The sequence below is a fragment of the Salvelinus sp. IW2-2015 genome, linkage group LG6.1 (genome assembly GCF_002910315.2).
Source record: "Salvelinus sp. IW2-2015 linkage group LG6.1, ASM291031v2, whole genome shotgun sequence".
Taxonomy (NCBI): Eukaryota; Metazoa; Chordata; class Actinopteri; order Salmoniformes; family Salmonidae; genus Salvelinus; species Salvelinus sp. IW2-2015.
This window is the reverse complement of record NC_036845.1, coordinates 7,696,379-7,719,108: the sequence shown is the minus strand read 5'-3', so window position 1 is coordinate 7,719,108 and position 22,730 is coordinate 7,696,379. Positions and strand designations below refer to the sequence as shown.

The window sequence follows — 22,730 nt, the reverse complement described above, 5'->3', positions numbered from 1 at the left end:
TTCATTCCTGGATGTAAATGACAAGCAGCATGGTATCTTAGCCAGGGGGAGCTAGACAGAGGGCAGGCCTAATGTAAAACTCCTGGAGGACCCGGGTTAAAGGGAGTAAACACTGGGCCAGGCCTCTGCATAGTATCCATTGACTGATGACATTACATACACCACCAAGGCTTACCCACACAGCAGCATACCACAGAACCTTCCTCTGTCTCTTAAGCATCACACATACTGAGCACTTAGAGCAGGGAGGGTCCACTCCACAGAGGAAAATACTGGCACTTATACTGCTGTCACAATGCCCATTTTTGCATGGCAAAGATATGAAGTGTGGCCGCTTTCCATCTCCACATCCCAGGCTTGGGGAATTCAAAACAAATGCAATCAAGAGTTATTTGTCTACGCCACAGGGACTGGTCCGACACCGGGTGTATAGTGACACATGTGAACATGATAATGATAGTGTTTCCATTGTGTTTTCGGTGTAAACAAACAGGCAACATTACAGATAGGAGATAGGATCAGGATGGAACAGGAAGAACTAATCAATGAGACTGACACAGTAATGGAGGGCTTGGCATACGCCAATAACCCAAGTCTCTGCGTCCCAAATGGCACCCTATTCCCTATATAGTGCACTACTTTTGACCTGGGCCATTTGGGACACAGACCTAGACCCAGAGACTCTGAGAGGGTGAGGGAAGAGAACGTCTTGAACAGGAAGCTCCTGGGGTTACTGGCTGGCGTTCTCATAAAATGAGGAATACGACAGAAAGGCTATTTTTTATTTCATATTTACCTTGTTTTAATATTCACACAGAGAGGAGACACTAGGAGACTAGGCCACAATGACATCACGTGTCCATTCTAGCATTACCACTTCCATTATGTGTTTCAAACAGGCTTCCATTCTGTCGCTATCGGATGGCCATCTGCTTTTCTATTGAACTGGTTTTGAATTTCTGGGCCGTTCCTCCCCAAAGTGGAACCATAGAGTGTAATGTTACAACACCCCCATAGGGGGCAGACTACCATCACATCTCCATACGATTCATTTGCATATTACAAATGACATAATCATAGATGATCATCAGCCCCAGCCTAAATGGCTGAACTCTAGTCTAGCTGGGGACTCGGGGATATTGGGATATTTACTCAAGGTGGCAAAAAGCATATTTATCACAACAGTGAACGCATTAACACATTGTGATTAATACTGCTGCTGTCCATGATGCTTTCATTGTGATATTCTGCCCTTTCAAACGTACGCACACATTTTACCCTCACAGTATCATCATCAGCAACTAGCTCTACCTCCCAAATATGATCCTGGCAGTCACACAGTCTTTCTAGTCAACAGGAAGCATGGCATCCTGGGGAAAAGGAGGCGTCAGTCCCTCTGTTCCAGAGTCCCCCTGCCTGTTGTTGACATTGCACACTGATGGCTAAGTCATGCAGAATAATGCCTGTGTGACTGTGACCAGGGCTGGGTCTAGGTCTGGGTGATCCCCCTGCCTCAATGGAGCCTGTCTGTTTGTCAGCTTCTCAAAACAAGCTAGGCTGGCTCAGCACAAAATAACTCGATAAACCTCTTACAAGCAAGATCATACTAAATGATAAGAGGATCATTTAATTGTATAGAGAAGTGGTTCCCAAACTGTTGGGCGAGGAGTCAGCATAAAAAATAAATACAAWTWTTTTTTTGAGGAACTRAGTCRGGATTTGAACTTACTCTTGAAAGTTGTAATAGTAGAATGCACAAGGTGCCATTTGGAAATTGGGTAATTCATCATCAGTTCCTCTTGTCTTGTCAGTCATTGCATACCTTAGASCTATTTATAACTTGTCAGAAATGTCCAGATTCACTAGSCCATGTCTACGTTTTTAAATTCAGTTTTTTTAGCCCATAGATATTGTTGTAATTTTATTGTCGCTCAAATATCACACAAATACACATTAGACATGGCAAAATGTATAGAATTGCTAAAAAATGTGCTCCCTCTCCGACCTCTAGGTCACCAGGCTGCTCGTTATGGCGCACATCTGTCACCATCGTTACGCGCATTATGACACTCACCTGGACTCCATCACCTCCTTGATTCATAGCTGCCATCTTCAGCCTATATGCACACCATGCCATATGCCCCGTTGGTTTGTTCTGTTCGATAGCCATCCCAGCCTTGGCTCATGATAGCTGCTGCAATGCGGCCAGCTGGCCGATAGCGCCATTCCCCTGGCCACAGGACGCTTCCTAGTGTCGGTTCGATAGCTCGCAGTCCCCCAGATGGCCTCAATAGTGCATGCCTCACTGGTTCTCACAGGCTGCATGCCTCAGCTGGCTCGATAGCTGCCATGCCTCAGCTGGCTCGACATCAGGCTGCCATGCCTCAGCTGGCTCGACAGGCTGCTCATGCCATCAGCTGGCTCGACATGGCTCCACTGCCTCAGCTGTTCGATAGCTCCAGCCTCCTGCTCGGAGGCGCCACTCAGTGTCGATAGTGCATGCCTCAGCTGGTCGAGAGTGCCTAGCCTCAGCTGTCATAGGTGCATGCTCACTGGCACAGGCTGCCATGCGCTCAGCGGCTCGACAGCGCCATGCCTAGCAGCCGATCACTGCCAGCCTCCAGCTGTTCTCAAGCTGCCATGCGCTCACTGGCATCGGATAGCGCCACTGCCGCGCTCGTCGATGGCGTCCCTCTCCCTCACTGTGCATAGCTCGCGTCACTGCTCAAGTGCCAGCTACGTGTCGACGGCTCGCATCACTCAGCGATCTGCCATCACCGCGGCCGATAGGCTTTCCATCCAGCTGTGTCGAAGCCCAGCCTCAGCTGTTCGACAGCTGCCATGCCCTCACTTCGATGACTGCCATGCCCTCACTGTCAACTGCCAGCTCAGCTGGCCGGCTCCATGCCTCAGCGCTCACAGGCTCCATCCCTCAGCTGTCATAAGCTGCCCATGCTACATGCCGATACTGCCAGCCTCGAGCTGTCATTCTCCATCTCACTGGTCGACAGGTCCTATCCTCAAGCGTTCGATAGGTCCATGCCTCAGCTGGCTCACAGGCTCCATGCCAGCTCCGAACAGGCTCCAGCCTCAGCTGGTCGGTAGGACTGCATGCCTCAGCTGTGTCGATAGCTGCCATGCCTCAGCTGGCCGAAAGGCTGCCAATGCCTCAGCTGGCCGAGCAGTGGCCATGCCTCAGCTGGCTCGACTAGGCTGCCATGCCTCAGCTGCTCATAGGTCCATGCCTCAGCTGTTCCGATAGGCCTCCCATGCCTCAGCTGTTCGTATAGTTTCTTTCTTTTCCATGCCTCAGCTGGCTCGATAGGCCCATTGCCTCACTGCTCAACAGGCTCAATCCTCAAGCTGGTCATAGGTCCCCATCCTCATGGTTCGATAGGCGCCATGCCTCAGCTGGATTCAGATCCATCCTCAGCGGTCATAGCTCCCATGCCTCAGTGGCTCCGACAGCTGCCATGCCTCAGCTGGTTCGATAGGCTGCCATGCCTCAGCTGGTTCAGTATGCCATGCCTCAGCTGGTTCAGTATGCCATGCCTCAGCTGGTTCGATAGGCTCACATGCCTATCGATAGGCTCACGGTTCGTCAGATTTCTGCACCTCAGTGGAGGCGACCGGTCCGCTCCTGATCCCCGGGATGGTCCCTGTGGTTGGCGTCCTGCGGCTGTCGGGGAGGGGTTACTGTCACGTGTGCTCCCTCTCCGGCCTCTAGGTCACCAGGCTTCTCGTTATGGCGCACACCTGTCACCATCGTTACGCACATTATGACACTCACCTGGACTCCATCACCTCCTTGATTACCTGCCCTATTATATGTCACTCCCTTTGGTTCCTTCCCCAGGTGTCATTGTTTCTGTTTCATGTCTATGTGCTGTTAGTGTTTCTTGTTTTGTTTTATGTTGCATTTATTTATTAAAACACTCACTCCCTGAACTTGCTTCCCAACTCTCAGCGCACGTCGTTACAAAAACTGCAAGTAGAATTACTGGAAATAAGCTGTAAACCTAAAAATTCACTCCACCATAGAAATAGACACGGTGCGCGCACAGGTGGTAGGCGCGGGATGTTCCCCTATGCAGGACTGGGGGACGGGGACGGGGAACCCCTGGTATAGATGAATACGTCCAAGGAAACAATATCATACAGAAAGAGCACTGCAACTCTGTGTAAATGTACTTTACAGTATTATACCACCATACAATCTAGAGCTAGGTTCCCCAACTGGCGGTCTGCAGGGTGATTTCATTGTTCGACATAAAAAACTGCAAAAACACCACGGAATTAGTTCCAAGTGATTTAATAGAGAGATGTGATCATATACAAATGTAAGTAAGATTTGAAATGATTATGTTTTAGTCAAAAATGATATCTGTTTGGGCTTCTTTGCGGTCAATTTGTAGTCTAGAAATGATTTGTAATTACTGTATGTTCCGGCCCCATGACCATCCGCTCAAGAGAAAAATCGGCCTGCGGCTGAATCTAGTTGATGATCCCTGATCTAGAGAATCCCAAAAATACAGTACAACAAAAAGCTAGGGCTTCAATTCATGCCCTCATTTCCCCTTGTTGGTCCCATGAGCAGCAGAGAGTAGATGGCGGCCGGAGCTAGGGCCCTGTACTGACTACTGACAACCAGGGCAAGGCACAGAAGAGGGCAAGGACGAGTGGAGGGAGAGAGGGAGAGAGGGCAGGGAGACCAAGTGATTCATCATCTCCCCCTACAGAACACAGCTAGGGCCGTTTAATCCTGCAGGCAGCCAGGGAGGTTCAGGGCAGTCAGCACACACATACACGCACGCATACATACAGACAGACACACACAAACACACACATGCAGGAGATGGACGGCTTGTCTCAACCTCACACTGCATGTGGTAGCTACTGGGAGGACTGTTTAGTTTAACCCATCATTATGTGGCCCTTTTAAAGGGGGGGGGGTGACTATAATTAAGCTATATATTACTATAAATAAGGTATAGACGACTATCAATAAGCTTCAATGTATTTTAACACAAAGCTGAGGGGTACAGTAGTTTATGGTCATTGTGTTACACCATTGAGTCAATCAGTAAAGTAGAAGAGTGTATTCTTACCATACAGTTCATGGCAAAGTGGTTGTGCTGGGTCTGCAGCTCCCCGGCATGCTGGTGGTTCCCTCCTATCTCTGTGTAGCTGGTCAGGAACAGGCCCTTGTTGTGCACGATCCAGTCAAACATCTGTGGACGGTGCGACACACACAGCCATGGGCACACAAACACGCAGGCAGGCAGGCAGGCAGGCAGGCAGGCAGGCAGGCACACAAACACAGAAGAAGATCTCTATTAGCAGGTACTGAATCTTACAGCTCTGGAGGGGTGAGAGAGAGAGGGGGGCGGGGCTAAAGGCTGATGACATGGATGTTTGGACACTCAGGAAGGCAGATGGAATGACTCCAATCCACTGTATTGAACTGTGTGTCAGCCTGACCCTAGTGTCATGTTGTCATACTGCCTAGACTCGTGATGTTGCCACTGGGAACGCCAGACAGCTGGTCGAGGTTCGTATCACCCTGGAGTGACCTCTAGCTAGCATGACAAGAAACCTCAGTGTGACAGCTACCATTTCAACTTGACCTCTGAGACATGCTTTAATAACCGGGGACAATAATAACATGCCTGGGGAGGAAGAGGAAGAGGATGAGGTGGTGGTGTAGGAAGAGGAGGAGGAAGAGGAGGTGGTGGTGGGGAAATGTAATTAAAGCTTTGCTCTGACTAACTGACAAACATGTTTGTTTCCACAGCAGGGAGGCATCACATCGCCATCTGGCTGATAGCTGCATGACATCCATATAACTGTAGCTGGATCTATGCACACTGACAGGCTATGGGCCATTACAGTATACTGCAAACAAGCACCATTACTCCTGCAGCTACTTATCCCATTCTGTTTGCTATGAAGTAATATTCTCAGTGCAAATCCAGACTTCACTGGTGAGCTTGCGATGCTTTCTTTCTAGTTATGCTAGGATGAGAGATATGGACCAAAATGTGAGTCCTTTGAATAGAAACAAGCCTTGTTCTATTAACACAAAAGTGAAAGTAGTGTGTAGTTAGTTCATAACATACCTTCTCTGCATCCTGCTCAAACAGCCGCAGCTGGAAGCACTGGTCCAGTTTCAGCTTGCGCATGTGCCACAGCTGCTGCAGGTGCTGGCGTGTGCCATGCAGCTTGTCCAGCAGGGCACTCACTTTTGGCACCAGGTTGTGGGCATCTGGGTGGCCTGTGAGCCCATCGTTAGCATCCGTTCCCCCGCCGCCGTGGTTAGTGTAGCCTCCAGGGGTGACACTACCCTGCTGAAGCCTCTGGAGCAGCCTGCGTCCCTGTGTGTCCAACTCCTCCACCGAGGCCTTGGTGGCCCTCTTCTTGAGTGAGGCGTGTTCCTCCATGAGGCGCCGTGCACACTCCAGGTCGCGCGGAAGGTCACGCTGCGACAGGGTCTCCTGCAGCTCCTCCAGCCGCGCCAAAGCCCGGGCGGCATCGCCGGCGAAGTCTTCGAAGGCCACGCGCACCTCGATCCACTCGTCGTGCTCGTACTCCAGGCTGCCCTCAAAATCTGACGTCAGCTGGGAGGGGTCCACCACCTTGGTCAGGCCCTCGAGAGACACCATGACCGTCTGCAGGAAGAGGGAGGGGGGAGGGTTCAGACACTAATATAAACAGCAGTCTGTGAGGAAGAGGGAGGGTTCAGACACTAATATAAACAGCAGTCTGTGAGGAAGAGGCGAGGGTTGCAGACACTAATGACTTAAACAGGCAGTCTGTGAGGAAGAGGGAGGTTGCATATACGCATACTAATATAAACAGCAAGTCTGTGAGTGAAGAGGGGGGGTTCAGTACACTAATAATAAAACAGCAGTCTGTGAGGAAGAGGGAGGGTTCAGACCACTATATAAAACAGCAGTCCTGTGAGGAAGAGGGGGGTTCAGACACTAATATAACAGCAAGTCGTGAGGAAGAGGGAGGGTTCAGACACTATATAAACAGGCAAGTCTGTGAGGAAGAGGGAGGTTCAGACACTATAATAAACAGCAGTCTGTGAGGAAGAGGGAGGGTTCAGACACTAATATAACAGCAGTCTGTGAGGAGAGGAGGGTTCAGACACTGAATATAAAGCAAGTCCTGTGAGGAAGAGGGGGGTTCAGACACTAATATAAAACAGAGTCTCTGTGAGGAAGAGGGGGGTTCAGACAGTAAAATATAAACAGCAGTCTGTGAGGAAGAGGGAGGGTTCAGACACTAATATAAACAGCAGTCTGTGAGGAAGAGGGGGTTCAGACACTAATATAAACAGCAGTCTGTGAGGAAGAGGGGGGGTTCAGACACTATATAACAGCAGTCTGTGAGGAAGAGGGGGTTCAGACACTATATAAACAGCAGTCTGTGAGGAAGAGGGAAGGGTTTAGACACTAATATAAACAGGCAGTCTGTGAGGAAGAGGGGGGGGTTCAGACACTAATATAAACAGCAGTCTGTGAGGAATGAAGGGAGGGTTGCAGACACTAATATAAACAGCAGTCTGTGAGGAAGGTATATGGAAGGAGATCCGAGAAGTAGAATGTCATCTTATGACACTTATGACACGTCATTCTTATTCTATGGAAGAGGCCCAATGAAATTACACCCTGATGCATGAGATGCCCCAGATGCAGATATCATTATTAATGACTATCATGTTACTAAACCAACTGAATAGATTGATTCTGTTATCAAAATTCTATAACCAACATAATTAAACATGGATTATGAGGAGTGGTCAACAACAGATCTATTACGTCCAATGTTCACTTGAAAAGGTGGGTAAAAACATTCCAGGAATTGTAGCTGCAGCCATGTTACCAGTCATAACACATAAAATCCCTATGAGATAACATCAACACATGCAGTATCCACAGCTCTTTAAAGCCCATTCATGTGTATGTTGTGTATTCTTTAGCAGTGGGCTCAGGTTAACGCCAATCTGGATGTCCCTAATCAGACTGCCCTCTTTACTGAGACTCTGCTCTCTCTGAGTCCCATATATCCTTGTTCCACTCTAAATAGGTCAGAACTAAATTTAACAGCTCCCGCTTCCTACCCACACGGGACTCTCTCTGTCACAGCTTTAATATCACTTTCCAATTCCACACAACACTTCCTAGGGCTCATAACGACATCTTGGAACACTTATACACAACTTTAAATTCAATTTGAAGGTAAACAATTCATTTGAAGAAAGAGGCATAAAAACATTCACATTGCAAACTAATTTCCTCATGCATTACAACTCCAGAGACTACAAACATATTCTCAGTATAGCCTAAAGATGACTAAGATATCAAATCTCCTCAGACACTTTTGGGAAAAGATCCAGATCTGAGGATCGATTCAAAGCGGTTGAGTCATAATACTATAGTAGCATTCTCAGAACCCATAAGGCAATCTCGCGCTAGGTAGTTCGCTCGCTCAAATTATTCCGTATGAATGTCATCACAAGAGACAATCCAGGGTGGACCTACCTCAAATTCAAACTTGGAGCTCCCGAAATTGGTCCTCTGTTTCTGCCAGAAGTTGTCTGGTTTGATGATGAGGGCGACGTGGATGCAGGAAGGGAAGGACTCCTGCAGGATCTTCAGCAGAGGCTTGATGCTGTCCCACTTAGAGCCTCGCATGTCAACGATGACCGTGAAGCCATGTCTGCTCACCTCCTCACTGAGACAAACCAAGACAACAACCACAAGCAGCCATGAAATTCACAAATCACCACTCAAATATTTTGTTTACTTCCATGACAATAAACTATTGTTAATATTCAAATGAAAATGAAATGGGTGGTGAAAATCTCGTTCACCAGGTGCCTCAGAAGACAAAAACGTTGAGCTGTTCAATGACTCCGCTTACCAAGTGTCCCGTTGCAAAAGTACCATAAAAGGATATCCCCAGTGTTTAAGGCTTAGCGTGAGTGTCTCACAGCGCAGGAGGCCCTGTGCTCTGAACTAAATCACTGACTTCACTCTCGGAAAAGACCAGCCCAGCCGTCTCCCCGAGAGAAACAATAAGAAAACAGTGGGAGAGAACGAATGAACCAGAGAGAGAGCAAAATACAAAGTGAGAGCGAGAGTTTGTTTGTGTGTATTATAGAGAGTGTAAAACTGCCCTCCCGCTGAGTGGACAGCACAGACAGTCTCGCCGAGGTAATGCTCCACTAGCAACTCCGATAGCCAACCGCCCACGCCATCCACGTCCTAGTCCAGACCGACGCCCCTTCCCTCCGGATGCCACCCGCACCAGATCCCCTAGACTGTTTTCCTAACCACTAGTCAGCCTCTAGGCTAGTATCCAATAACACTGAAAACAGACAGAGAAGAGGAYAAGCTTGCCTGCAGCTAAACAGCACAGAGAGAGAGCGAAAAGGAGATGGCCTGAGAATATCTATCTGCAGTTAGTTATTAGTAAGTGACCCACTCCGCTGTGCTCTCCTCTCCTCTGCTCTGCTCTGCCTGCCTGGCGTCATCAGCCCCTACAGAGAGAGGCCCAGGGGGAGTCTAACCTACATACAGCCCTGGACTGCACTGCACTACACTATAAACACGCACATGCGCGCACACACACACACACACACACGTATACAGACAGACACACGCAAATGCATACAGACACACACAGACACACACACACACTGTATACTGAGTAAACTATGTCAACAGTCAGTGGTAACGGTACTGCACCAGGCTGAGGGCTGGAGTATAATACTCTTTCAAATGCTGCATAGGGAGGTGGCTGCTTAAAAGGAAGAATCTATTTCAAATAAAGCAGAGAGGGAAATCACAGTTGGGGAGGAGTTGAATTTGAAAACACACAGCGATACACAGGTAGTCTGGGGAGGGTTTCCTCGTTCATGCTGGACTCCAATAGAATGTGACACGGAGGAGAGTCAACAAGCTGGTTTTCATTATCCAACTTTCAGAGTTAATACTGTGTGTGTGTGTGTGTGTGTGTGTGTGTGTGTGTGTGTGTGTGTGTGTGTGTGTGTTTGTGTGTGTGTGTGTGGTGTGTGTGTGTGTGTGTGTGTGTGTGTGTGTGTGGTGTGTTGTGTGTGTGTGTCGTGTGTGTGTGTGTGTGGTGTGTGTGTGTGTGTGTGTGTGTGTGAGTGTCAGGTGAAAGTGGAGGCAATGGGGGCTGGGTTCAACAGTGTGTTCAGTTATCATTTATGTATAGAAAAGCAGTACCTGGGGGATACCAGCGAGGTACGGCTATGAGTGCTGCGGAGGTCCTCTGTTTCAGTTAATTCTGGTCAATGGTTACTGCCTGGCTGGGAACGTAAGGACGGGACCCCCACGTCTATCTCGGCCACCTGGGGAACACATGAACCAGGACATGAGAAACACACAACAACGGACAACCACTAGAAGAGGATTTACAAATCCTGCTAGTTGTCCTCCACTTTTACAGTATAATGGACTCTTATTGTAATACCGGCAACTGAGAAATGCATCACTATTTTACAATAATAGGAGTACTTTGAGGTAAAATCCCTCATATTTATAGCTGTTAGTTAGTGGCAAGACTAAGTCATGAGTCTTGACATGACTAACTCATGCCAGCAGTAAGTCACAGCAGGTCAGGGTCATGGCACGGTTCACACAGACAGCTCCACTCACAGCTTAGCTGAAGCTACATCTCCCTGCAGAGGAAGCCTTGCCTGCCTGATGTTTCCCTGAGTTTGTGTGTAGGCTGTTGTTCCACCATAATGTGCTGCCTATTCCCAGTGCTCTGCTGTAAATGTAGAGCTGCAGTGAATCATGTGAGGCTGTTGTGTGTGGTGTGTGTGTGTGTGTGTGTGTGTGTGGTGTGTGTGTGTGTGTGTGTGTGTGTGTGTGTGTGTTGTGTGTGGTGTGTGTGTGTGTGTGTGTGTGTGTGTGTGTGTGTGTGTGTGTGTGTGTGTGTGTGTGTGTGTGTGTGTGGTGTGTGTGTGTGTTCCCATGCCATTCTACAGACCATATAGAATGGTAAACACCATGGATCATGGAGAATTGTGTTTCTCACCTGATATGAAGGCAACCTTTTCTTTAAGGATGGGCAGAACGTCTACGGCCTTCATCTCCTCATTTCGATGAAACCCTGAAATAAACAGGGAAATGCAGTCAGTCAGAACAGCAAATCAGACCATCAAGGTTCAGTTCTGTATTGAAGTTGACTTGATAACATGATGTCAGTCAATCAGTCATGTTCTCATTACCACTAATACACAACCTGCTTTGGGTTAGGACTGAAAAAGTACAGAGCCACAGAGGGCACCAGTCTGTTAAAAATCAGTCTCTGAAGTTGACCCAGTTCCAGAAGCAGAACCCTGACATGAGATTAAATCAGCCATCTCTTTGTCATTACAACCCTATGACAGGTTGAACTCTTGAGAAGGCCTAATATGAATTCAGGATGATGACAACCACTAATAACAACAAAAATAGACCATAGAAGTTATGAGCATTATCATTAACAGAGTGGCTAAATCCTTATTGTACAACCAAGCAGTCAAAGAGACAAAGCCGTGACTAGATAGATAGCATCATATCTATAGCTCTGGTCTTAACTCACATACTCACCTACTCACCAGATGGCTTACACTCAATATAGAGAGCAACCCACACGTGTACGTACGACCACACACACACCTTTACATTGTGTCATAGCATCATAGCGCAGCCTGTACATTTGGTATTTTTTATTAAACCTTTATTTAACTAGGCAAGTCAGTTAAGAACAAATTCAAATTTACAATGTCGGCCTCGGAACAGTGGGTTAACTGCCTTGTTCAGGTGCAAAATAACCGTTTTTTTTTTACTTTGTCAGCTCGGGGATTCAATCTAGCAACCATTCGGTTACTGGCCCAACACTCTAACCACTGGGCTACCTGCCGCCCCAAATAAGACAGAGTAAATCCTGTAGACATACAGTGTAGTAGTAAACTCAGCAAAAAAAGAAACGTCCTCTCACTGTCAACTGCATTTATATTCAGCAAACTTAACATGTGTAAATATGTGTATGAACATAACAAAATTCAACAACTGAGACATACACTGAACAAGTTCCACAGACATGTGACTAACAGAAATGGAATAACGTGTCCCTGAACAAAGGGGGGGTCAAAATCAAAGAAACTGTCAGTATCTGGTGTGGCCACCAGCTGCATTACGTACTGCAGTGCATCTCCTCCTCATGGACTGCACCAGATTTGCCAGTTCTTGTTGTGAGATGTTACCCCACTCTTCCACCAAGGCACCTGCAAGTTCCCGGACATTTCTGAGGGGGAATGGCCCTAGCCCTCACCCTCCGATCCAACAGGTCCCAGACGTGCTCAATGGGATTGAGATCCGGGCTCTGCGCTAGCCATTGCAGAACACTGACATTCCTGTTTTGCAGAAAATCACGCACAGAATGAGCAGTATGGCTGGTGGCATTGTCATGCTGGAGGGTCATATCAGGATGATCCTGCAGGAAGGGTACCACATGAAGGAGGAGGATGTCTTCCCTGTATCGCACAGCGTTGAGATTGCCTGCAATGACAACAAGCTCAGTCCGATGATGCTGTGACACAACACCCCAGACCATGATGGACCCTCCACCTCCAAATCGATCCCGCTCCAGAGTATAGGCCTCGGTGTAACGCTCATTCCTTCGACGATAAACGCAAATCCGACCATCACCCCCAGTGAGACAAACCGCGACTCGTCAGGGAAGAGCACTTTTTGCCAGTCCTGTCTGGTCCAGCGACGGTGGGTTTGTGCCCATAGGCGACATTGTTGCCGGTGATGTCTGGTGAGGACCTGACTTACAACAGGCCTACAAGCCCTCAGTCCAGCCTCTCTCAGCCTATTGCGGACAGTCTGAGCACTGATGGAGGGATTGTGCGTTCCTGGTGTAACTCGGGCAGTTGTTGTTCGCATCCTGTACCTGTCCCGCAGGTGTGATGTTCGGGAGTACCAATCCTGCATGGTGTTGTTCATCTGGTCTGCCACTGCTGACGATCAGCTGTCCGTCCTGTCTTCCTGTAGCGCTGTCTTGGGCGTCTCACAGTACGGACTATTGCAATTTATTGCCTGGCCACATCTGCAGTCCTCATGCTTCCTTTGCAGCATGCCTAGGCACATTCACGCAGATGAGCAGGACCCTGGGCATCTTTCTTTTGTGTTTTCAGTCATAGAAAGGCCTCATTAGTGTCCTAGAGTTTCATAACTGTGACCTTAATTGCCTACCGTGTAAGCTGTTTAGTGCTTAACGACCGTTCACGGTGCAATGTTCATTAATTGTTTATGTTCATTGAACAAGCATGGGAAACAGTGTTTAAACCCTTTACAAGGAAGATCTGTGACATTATTTGGATTTTTACGAATTATCTTTGGAAAGACAGGTAATGAAAAAGGGACGTTTCTTTTTTTGCTGTGTTTAGTAGTTCATGTCTACTGTACTGACTAGAGCTGCAGCTTACTGGTGTTAGACATGGTAGAGCCACGTTACTTTATTAGACCTGGTAGAGCAGCAGCTTACTGTGTTTAAGACCTGGTAGAGCAGCAGCTTACTGTGTTCAGACCTGGTAGAGCAGAGCTTACTGGTGTTAGACCTGGTAGAGCAGCAGCTTACTGTGTTAGACCTGGTAGAGCAGAGCTTACTGTTTAGACCTGGTAGAGAGCAGCTTACTGTGTTCAGACCTGGTAGAGCAGCAGCTTTACTGTGTTAGACCTGTAGAGCAGCAGCTTACTGTGTTCAGACCTGGTAGAGCAGCAGCTTACTGTGTTAGACCTGGTAGAAGCAGCAGCTTAATTTGTTAGACCTGGTAGAGCAGCAGCTTAATTTGTTAGACCTGGTAAGAGCAGCAGCTTACTGTGTTAGACCTGGTAGGCAGCAGCTTACTGTGTTAGACCTGGTAGAGCAGAGCTTACTGGTGTTAGACCTGGTAGAGAAGCAGCTTACTTTGTTACACCTGGTAGAGCACAGTTTACTGTGTTAGACCGGTAGAGCAGCAGCTTACTGTGTTAGACCTGGTAGAGCAGCAGCTTAATTTGTTAGACCTGGTAGAGCAGCAGCTTAATTTGTTAGACCTGGAAGAGCAGCAGCTTACTGTGTTAGACCTGGTAGACTGCAGCTTACTTTGTTAGACCTGGTAGAGCAGCAGCTTACTGTGTTAGACCTGGTAGAGCAGCAGCTTAACTGTGTTAGACCTGGAAGAGCATCAGCTTACTGTGTTGACTGGTACCTGCAGCTTAATTTGTAGACCTGGTAGCAGCAGCAGCTTACTGTGTTAGACCTGGTAAGAAGCAGCAGCTTACTGTGTTAGACCTGGTAGAGCAGCAGCTTATTGTGTTAACCTGGTAGAGCAGCAGCTTACTGTGTTAGACCTGGTAGAGCAGCAGCTTACTGTGGTTAGACCTGGTAGAGCAGCAGCTTACGTGTTTAGACCTGGTAGAGCAGCAGTTACTGTGTTAGACCTGGTAGACCTGCAGTTTTACTGTGTTAGACCTGGTAGGCAGCAGCGTAACTGTGTGACCTGGTAGAGCAGCAGCTTACTGTGTTAGACCTGGTAGACAGCAGCTTCTGTGTTAGACCTGGTAGAGCAGCAGCTTACTGTGTTAGACTGTAGCAGCACTCTGGTAGACCTGGTAGAGGCAGCAGCTTACTGTGGTAGACCTGGTAGAGCGCAGCTTAGTGTTTTAGACGTGTAGAGCTGCAGCTTACTGTGTTAGACCTGGTAGATGCAGCAGCTTTACTGTGTTAGACCTGGTAGAGCAGCAGTTACTTTATTAGACCTGGTAGAGCAGCAGCTTACTGTGTTAGACCTGGTAGAGCAGCAGCTTACTGTGTTAGACCTGGTAGAGCAGCAGCTTACTGTGTTAGACTCTGGTAGACCTGCAGCTTACTGTGTTAGACCTGGTAGCTGCAGCTTACTGTGTTAGACTCTGGTAGAGCAGCAGCTTAATTTGTTAGACTGGTAGAGTAGCAGCTTACTGTGTTAGACTTGGTAGAGCAGCTAGCTTACTTTGTTAGACCTGGTAGAGCACAGCTTACTGTGTTAGACCTGGTAGAGCAGCAGCTTACTGTGTTAGACCTGGTAGAGCAGCAGCTTACTGTGTTAGACCTGTAGAGCAGCAGCTTACTTAACTAATAAACTGGAGAGAGGAAACAGAGAGAGGGAGAGAGAGGGAGAGAGAAAGAGCGAGTGGGAGAGAGAGAGCGAGCGAGAGGAGAGGGAAAATGAGAGAGAAAGATGGAGGGAGCGAGAGAGAGGTCTATTTCATAATAAGCAGAGAGGGAAATCACGGTTGGGGAGGAGTTGAATTTGAAAACACACAGGGATACAAAGGTGGTAGTCTGGGAGGGGTTTCCTCGTTAATGCTGGACTCCAATAGAATGTGACACGGAGGAGAGTCAACAAGCTGGTTTTCATTATCCAACTTTCAGAGTTAATGCTGTGTGTGTGTGTGTGTGTTGTGTGTGTGTGTGTGTGTGTGTGTGTGTGTGTGTGTGTGTGGTGTGTGTGTGTGGTGTGTGTGTGTGTGTGTGTGTGTTGTGTGGTGTGTGTGTGTGTGTGTGTGTGTGTGTGTGTGTGTGTGTAGTGCAGGGAAAGGAAGCTCTGAGGCTTGCTCTTACTCTGAATATTTTATGGAATGCTAATAGGCAGTAGCTAGATTTTATCTCCTGCAAAGCTGCAACGTTATATACTGTATTTCCCACTCACTGTTCCACCCCATGGGGAGAGGTGGTTTGTGTCCCAAATGGCACCCTATTCTACATGGGGTCTGGTCAAAAGTAGTGCAATAAATAGGAGATATGGTGCCATTTTGGATGCATTCATGTTCATATTACCATATCAAACCACTCCTCGTAGTCTCAAACTGCAGTCCCCTGTCCCCAACCCACTTTGTCACAGCTCAATGGATTTGTTGTTGATGCAATTATCCAAAATCGATTATTCATTTTACTGGAACATAAAATCTGACTTTCACAAGGCATTGCATGATATGATTAATAGCATCCTATCAAAAAAGATGGTCGACTCAATAAGTGTGAATGTCGATTAAAAGTACTAGTTCATTCTGAGGTTAAAACAGTTACCAGATACGGACAGAAAGGAGTATGAAATAAAGGTTGTCAATCACTCTGTCTTGATAATGCATGAATAATCACTCAGTGTGCTGCCGTGTACCCTTTGAAAACTACTGCATAGAAACGGCTTTATACAATTTTGGCCTACTACCGTGCCTCGCTGGAGAGCAAATGTACCTGTTTAAACGGGAATGGTTAATGCCAGGTGAGGCCAAGGTCCTTTTAGGATGCCGCTCTCATCATTCTGTAAGATCTGTTCATGACGTAACATGTAGTACTGAGTACTGCAGTTTATACTCAGATGCGTTCGTTTCTGGGCGTTTTGCCCTGTGTTTGAGGCGTGTTTGCCTTTGTGGGCTAATGAGTCGATTTCATCTATTGCTATTGGCCAAATTCGTTATGTTTATAATGAAGTTATGTATTTTCCCCTAACCAGTGTTACCATTTTCCTCATCTGTTCGTTGTATATTTTGTCAATATAACACTGGATCCAGTCCTCTCTGTCACCTCCACTGTAGGCTTAGGACACACTCTTAGAGAAAAAGGTGCTATCTAGAACCAAAACCTTTTTTAAGAGTATACAACCAATGACACCTGATCGACTGACTCTGTTGTAACTGTTGTAACTGTTGCTGCTCCACACCAACTAGATAGGATGGAGGACGCAGCAGTCTAACACAGGCCTACTGTAAGTACCAGAAAGTATCCAGAGTAATCAGTATTTTCTTAGATAATATCATAAATAGACTACCAGGAAATATCATAAATAGACTACCAGAAAATATCATAAATAGATTACCAGGAAATATCAGAAATAGACTACCAGGAAATATCAATTACCAGGAAATATCAGAAATAGACTACCAAGGAAATATCAGAAATAGACTACACAGGAAATATCATAAATAGACTACCGGAAATATCATAAATAGATTACCAGGAAATATCATAAATAGATTACCAGGAAATATCATAAAATAGCACTACCAGGAAATATCATAAATAGACTACCAGGAAATATCATAAATAGATACAGGAAATATCATAAATAGACTACCAGGAAATATCAGAAATAGACTACCAGGAAATATCATAAATAGACTACCAGGAAATATCAGAAATAGACTACCAGAAATAAACTCAGAAATAGACTACAGGAATATCATAAATAGATTACCAGGAAATACATAATAAATAGATTACCAGGAAATATCAAAATAGACTACCAGGAAATATCATAAATAGATTACCAGGAAATATCAGAAATAGACTACAGGAAATATCATAAATAGATTACAGGAAATATCATAAATAGACTACCAGGAAATATCATAAATAGACTACCAGGAAATATCATAAATAGACTATAGAAAATATCATAAATAGATACCAGGAAATATCATAAATAGATACCAGGAAATATCATAAATAGATTACCAGGAAATATCATAATAGATTACCAGGAAATATCATAAATAGATTACCAGGAAATATCATAAATAGATTACCAGGAAATATCATAAAAGACTACCAGGAAATATCATAAATAGACTACCAGAGAATATCATAAATAACTACCAGGAAATATCATAAATAGACAAACCAGGAAATATCATAAAATAGACTACCAGAAAGTAGGCTTGCAGCTTTCACCATCGGTAAAATAAAGTGTTACCGATGATTGTACCAGTTTGTTGCTGCTGATAAAAATTCTATTTCATTTGGAGAGAGGCTAAAAACGGTTGTCACAGACGAACTGCGTAGATTAGACCAAGGTAATAGGACAAAGATGATTCCACCAGTAGCCTATCAGTCCGTTTGAATATCTGATGCAATAAAAACCAGCGGGGAGGTCGTGTGAGTCGTGCTCTGGGAGAGCAGAGCCAACCGAACAACATGGCTACTTCGATATTGATTCTATCCCACATCTGACCCAGTCAGCACTAGTCAAGCCTGACTGGACATCATAACACATTATGTAATAAAAGGAGATTGCAGAGCAGTGCTGGGCCCTAAAGAGGATCATCTATTGCTTCAGGTAACCAGCTGGGACAGGGACATTCGAGAGGGACAGGGGAGGTAAAATGCTTCTATAATCGTTGTATTGTATTAGTGTGTCTGTGTGTACCCTCATCCAAAGAGCAGACCCATAGAGTGGGTGAACTTCAGGCTTTGGTGGTGTGTGTTGTGTGGTGTGTGTGTGTGTGTGTGTGTGTGTGTGTGTGTGTGTGTGTGTGTGTGTGTGTGTGTGTGTGTGTGTGTGTGTGTGTGTGTGTGTGTGTGTGTGTGTGTGTGGTTGTGTTGTGTGTGTGCACATGAATGCCTGCATGCATGCCTGCATGTCTGTGTGTATCTGTGTGCATGTGTGTACTCACCCCCATGTCTCATTCCAGAAAATATCATAAATAGATTACCAGGAAATATCAGAAATAGACTACCGGAAATATCAAAAGATTACCAGAAATATCATAACAGACTTACCAAGGAAATATCAGAAATAGATTACCAGGAAATATCAGAAATAGACTACCAGAAATATCATAAATAGACTACCAGAAATATCATAAATAGATTACCAGGAAATATCATAAATAGAGACTACCAGGAAATATCATAATAGACTACAGAAAAATCATAAATAGTTACCAGGAAATATCATAAATAGATTACCAGGAAATATCAAAATTATAAATCAGAATTAAAGATAGGAAATATCATAAATAGATTACCAGGAAATATCATAAATAGATTACCAGGAAATATCATAAATAGACTACCAGGAAATATCATAAATAGATTACCAGGGAAATATCATAAATAGACTACCAGGAAATATCATAAATAGATTACCACAGAAAATCATAAATAGATACAGGAAATATCATAAATAGATCCAAAAATATAAATAGACTACTAGGAAATATCATAAATAGATTACCAGGAAATATCATAAATAGATTACAGGAAATATCATAAATAACTACTAGGAAATATCATAAATAGATTACCAGGAAATATCATAAATAGATTACCAGGAAATATCATAAATAGACTACTAGGAAATATATCATAAATAGACTACCAGGAAATATCATAAATAGATCTAACCAGGGAAATATCATAAAATACTAGGACATACTAGCAAAATATCATAAATAGACTACCAGGAAATATCATAAATAGACTACCAGGAAAATATCATAAAATAGACTACCAGGAAATATCATAAATAGATACCAGGAAATATCATAAATAGATACAGAATAGTAAATACTACTAGGAAATATATTAAATAAGATTACCAGGAAATATCAATAAATAGATTACCAGGGAAAATCATAATAGACTACTAGGAAATATCATAAATAGACTACCAGGAAATATCATAAATAGACTACCAGGAAAATATCATTAAATAGACTACCAGGAAAATATCATAAATAGACTACTAGGAATATCATAAATAGACTACCAGGAAAATATCATAAATAGACTACTAGGAAATATCATTAAATAGATTACCAGAAATATCATAATAGATTACCAGGGAAATACATAAATAGACTACAGAAATATCATAAATAGACTACCAGGAAATATCATAAATAGATTACCAGGAAATATCATAAATAGACTACTTGTCAGGAAATATCATAAATAGATTACCAGGAAATATCATAATAGACTACAGGAAATATCAAAATAGACTACTAGAAATATCATAAATAGAGTTACCAGGAAATATCATAAATAGATTACCAGGAAATATCATAAATAGACTACCAGGAAATATCATAAATAGACTACCAGGAAATATCATAAATAGATTACCAGAAATATCATAAATAGATTACCAGGAAATATCATAAATAGACTACTAGGAAATATCATAAATAGATTACCAGGAAATATCATAAATAGACTACTAGGAAATATCATAAATAGATTACCAGGAAATATCATAAATAAGATTACCAGGAAATATCATAATATAGACTACTAGGAAATATCATAAATAGATTACCAGGAAATATCATAAATAGACTACTAGGAAATATCATAAATAGATTACAGAAATATCATAAATAGACTACCAGGAAATATCATAAATAGACTACTAGGAAAAATCAAAAAATAGATTACCAGGAAATATCATAAATAGATTACCAGGAAATATCATAAATAGACTACAGGAAATATCATAAATAGATTACCAGAAATATCATAAATAGACTACCAGGAAATATCATAAATAACTACTAGGAAATATCATAAATAGATTACCAGGAAAATCATAAATAGATTACCAGGAAATACAAAATAGACTACTAGGAAATATCATAAATAGACTACCAGGAAATATCATAAATAGATTACCAGGAAATATCATAAATAGACTACTAGGAAAATATCATAAATAGATTACCAGGAAATATCATAAATAGATTACCAGAAATATCATAAACAGACTTACCAGGAAATATCAAAATAAGACTACCAGGAAATATCATAAATAGATTACCAGGGAAATATCAAAATAGATACCAGGAAATATCAAAATAGACTACCAGGAAATATCATAATAGACTACAGAATATCATAAAAGACTACCAGGAAAATCATAATAACTACCAGGAAATATCATAAATAGACTACCAGGAAATATCATAAATAGACTACAGGAAATATCAGAAATAGACTACCAGGAAATATCATAAATAGACTACCAGGAAAATATCAGAAATAGACTACAGGAAATATCATAAATAGACTACCAGGAAAATATCAGAAATAGACTACCAGGAAATATCATAAAAGACTACCAGGAAATATCAGAAATAGACTACCAGGAAATATCATAAATAGACTACCAGGAAATATCATAAATAACTACCAGGAAATATCATAAATAGACTACCAGGAAATATCATAATAACTACCAGGAGAATATCATAATAATACCAGGAAATATCATAAAATAGACTACCAGAAATATCATAAATAGACTACCAGGAAATATCATAAATAGATTACCAGGAAATATCATAAATATAACTACAGGAAATATCATAAATAGATTACCAGGAAATATCATAAATAGACTACCAGGACATATCATAAATAGATTACCAGGAAATATCATAAATAGACTACCAGGAAATATCATAAATAGACTACCAGGAAAATATCATAAATAGATTACCAGGAAATATCATAAATAGACTACCAGGAAATATCATAAATAGATTACCAGGAATATCATAAATAGACTACCAGAAATATCATAAAGACTACCAGAATATCATAAATAGATTACCAGGAAATATCATAAATAGACAACCAGGAAATATCATAAATAGATACCAGAAAGTAGGCTTGCAGCTTTCACCATCGTAAAATAAAGTGTTACCGATGATGTACCAGTTTGTTGCTGCTGATAAAAATTCTATTTCATTTGGAGAGAGGCTAAAAACGGTTGTCACAGACGAACTGCGTAGATTAGACCAAGGTAATAGGACAAAGATGATTCCACCAGTAGCCTATCAGTCCGTTTAATATCTGATGCCAATAAAAAACCAGCGGGGAGGTCTGTGTGAGTCGTGCTCTGGGAGAGCAGAGGCCAACCGATACAACATGGCTACTTCGATATTGATTCTATCCCACATCTGACCCAGTCAGCACTAGTCAAGCCTGACTGACATCATAACACATTATGTAATAAAGGAGATTGCAGAGCAGTGCTGGGCCCTAAAGAGGATCATCTATTGCTTCAGGTAACCAGCTGGGACAGGGACCATTCGAGAGGGACAGGGGAGGTAAAATGCTTCTATAATCGTTGTATTGTATTAGTGTGTCTGTGTGTACCCTCATCCAAAGAGCAGACACCATAGGTGGGTGAACTTCAGGCGTTGGTTGTGTGTGTGTGTGTGTGTGTGTGTGTTGTGTGTGTGTGTGTTGTGTGTGTGTGTGTGTGTGTGTGTGTGGTGTGTGTGTTTGTGTGGTGGTGTGTGGTGTGTGTGTGTGTGTGTGTGTGTGTGTGTGTGTGTGTGTGTGTGTGTGTGTGTGTGTGTGTGTGTGTGCACATGAATGCCTGCATGCATGCCTGCATGTCTGTGTGTATCTGTGTGCATGTGTGTACTCACCCCCATGTCTCATTCCAGTCAAGTTCAGAATACGAGCAGCGTACAGCTCTGATCAAACTAAGGAAGAGAGGGTGTGAGCATGACAACAATAACACCATAGCTGTTAAAGCTGTCTCCCTCCCTCCCCCTCCTTATCGTCCAACTCCCTTCATGATCTGACACACGCATGTCAGCCCAGTCTAAACATTCCTGCAGCAGCATGTGAGAGTGTAGACCTGTGTGTGTGTGTGTACAGTAACACAGGGCATGGGCCCCACTGGAAACACAACTCCTCTGTTTCCTGTCAAGTGTGCCCACATTCCTCCCCCCTCTCTCTCTCTCCCCCCACCTCTCTCTTTATCTCTCTCTCTCTGGTGTTTTATGTAACAGCCTGATAATGGCCCACATCCAACACTGATCTCCACTGCACTTCTAGAGCACCGAGAAGGTCACACCACACACACACAAATCTCTCTCTTG

At 43.9% G+C, this 22,730-nt stretch overlaps 2 protein-coding genes across 2 annotated transcripts in view; both read right to left on the bottom strand.

The window, feature by feature from the left end:
* The window catches only part of LOC139027881 (triple functional domain protein-like), an 18,545-nt gene extending 8,891 nt beyond the window's left edge, over nucleotides 1-9,654 (bottom strand). The window contains exons 1-4 of the mRNA XM_070443944.1: nucleotides 8,932-9,654; nucleotides 8,550-8,742; nucleotides 6,120-6,668; nucleotides 5,109-5,231 (exon numbers count right to left, since the gene is read on the bottom strand). Coding sequence (XP_070300045.1) covers nucleotides 5,109-5,231; nucleotides 6,120-6,668; nucleotides 8,550-8,742; nucleotides 8,932-8,957 — 891 coding nt within the window. The 5' untranslated portion in view covers nucleotides 8,958-9,654. The remainder of the gene's footprint in view (nucleotides 1-5,108; nucleotides 5,232-6,119; nucleotides 6,669-8,549; nucleotides 8,743-8,931) is intronic.
* Nucleotides 9,655-10,331: 677 nt separating this feature from the next.
* LOC111964967 (triple functional domain protein-like) overlaps nucleotides 10,332-22,730 on the bottom strand; it is a 65,208-nt gene continuing 52,809 nt past the window's right edge. The window contains exons 3-4 of the mRNA XM_023988867.2: nucleotides 11,077-11,151; nucleotides 10,332-10,384 (exon numbers count right to left, since the gene is read on the bottom strand). Coding sequence (XP_023844635.1) covers nucleotides 10,332-10,384; nucleotides 11,077-11,151 — 128 coding nt within the window. The remainder of the gene's footprint in view (nucleotides 10,385-11,076; nucleotides 11,152-22,730) is intronic.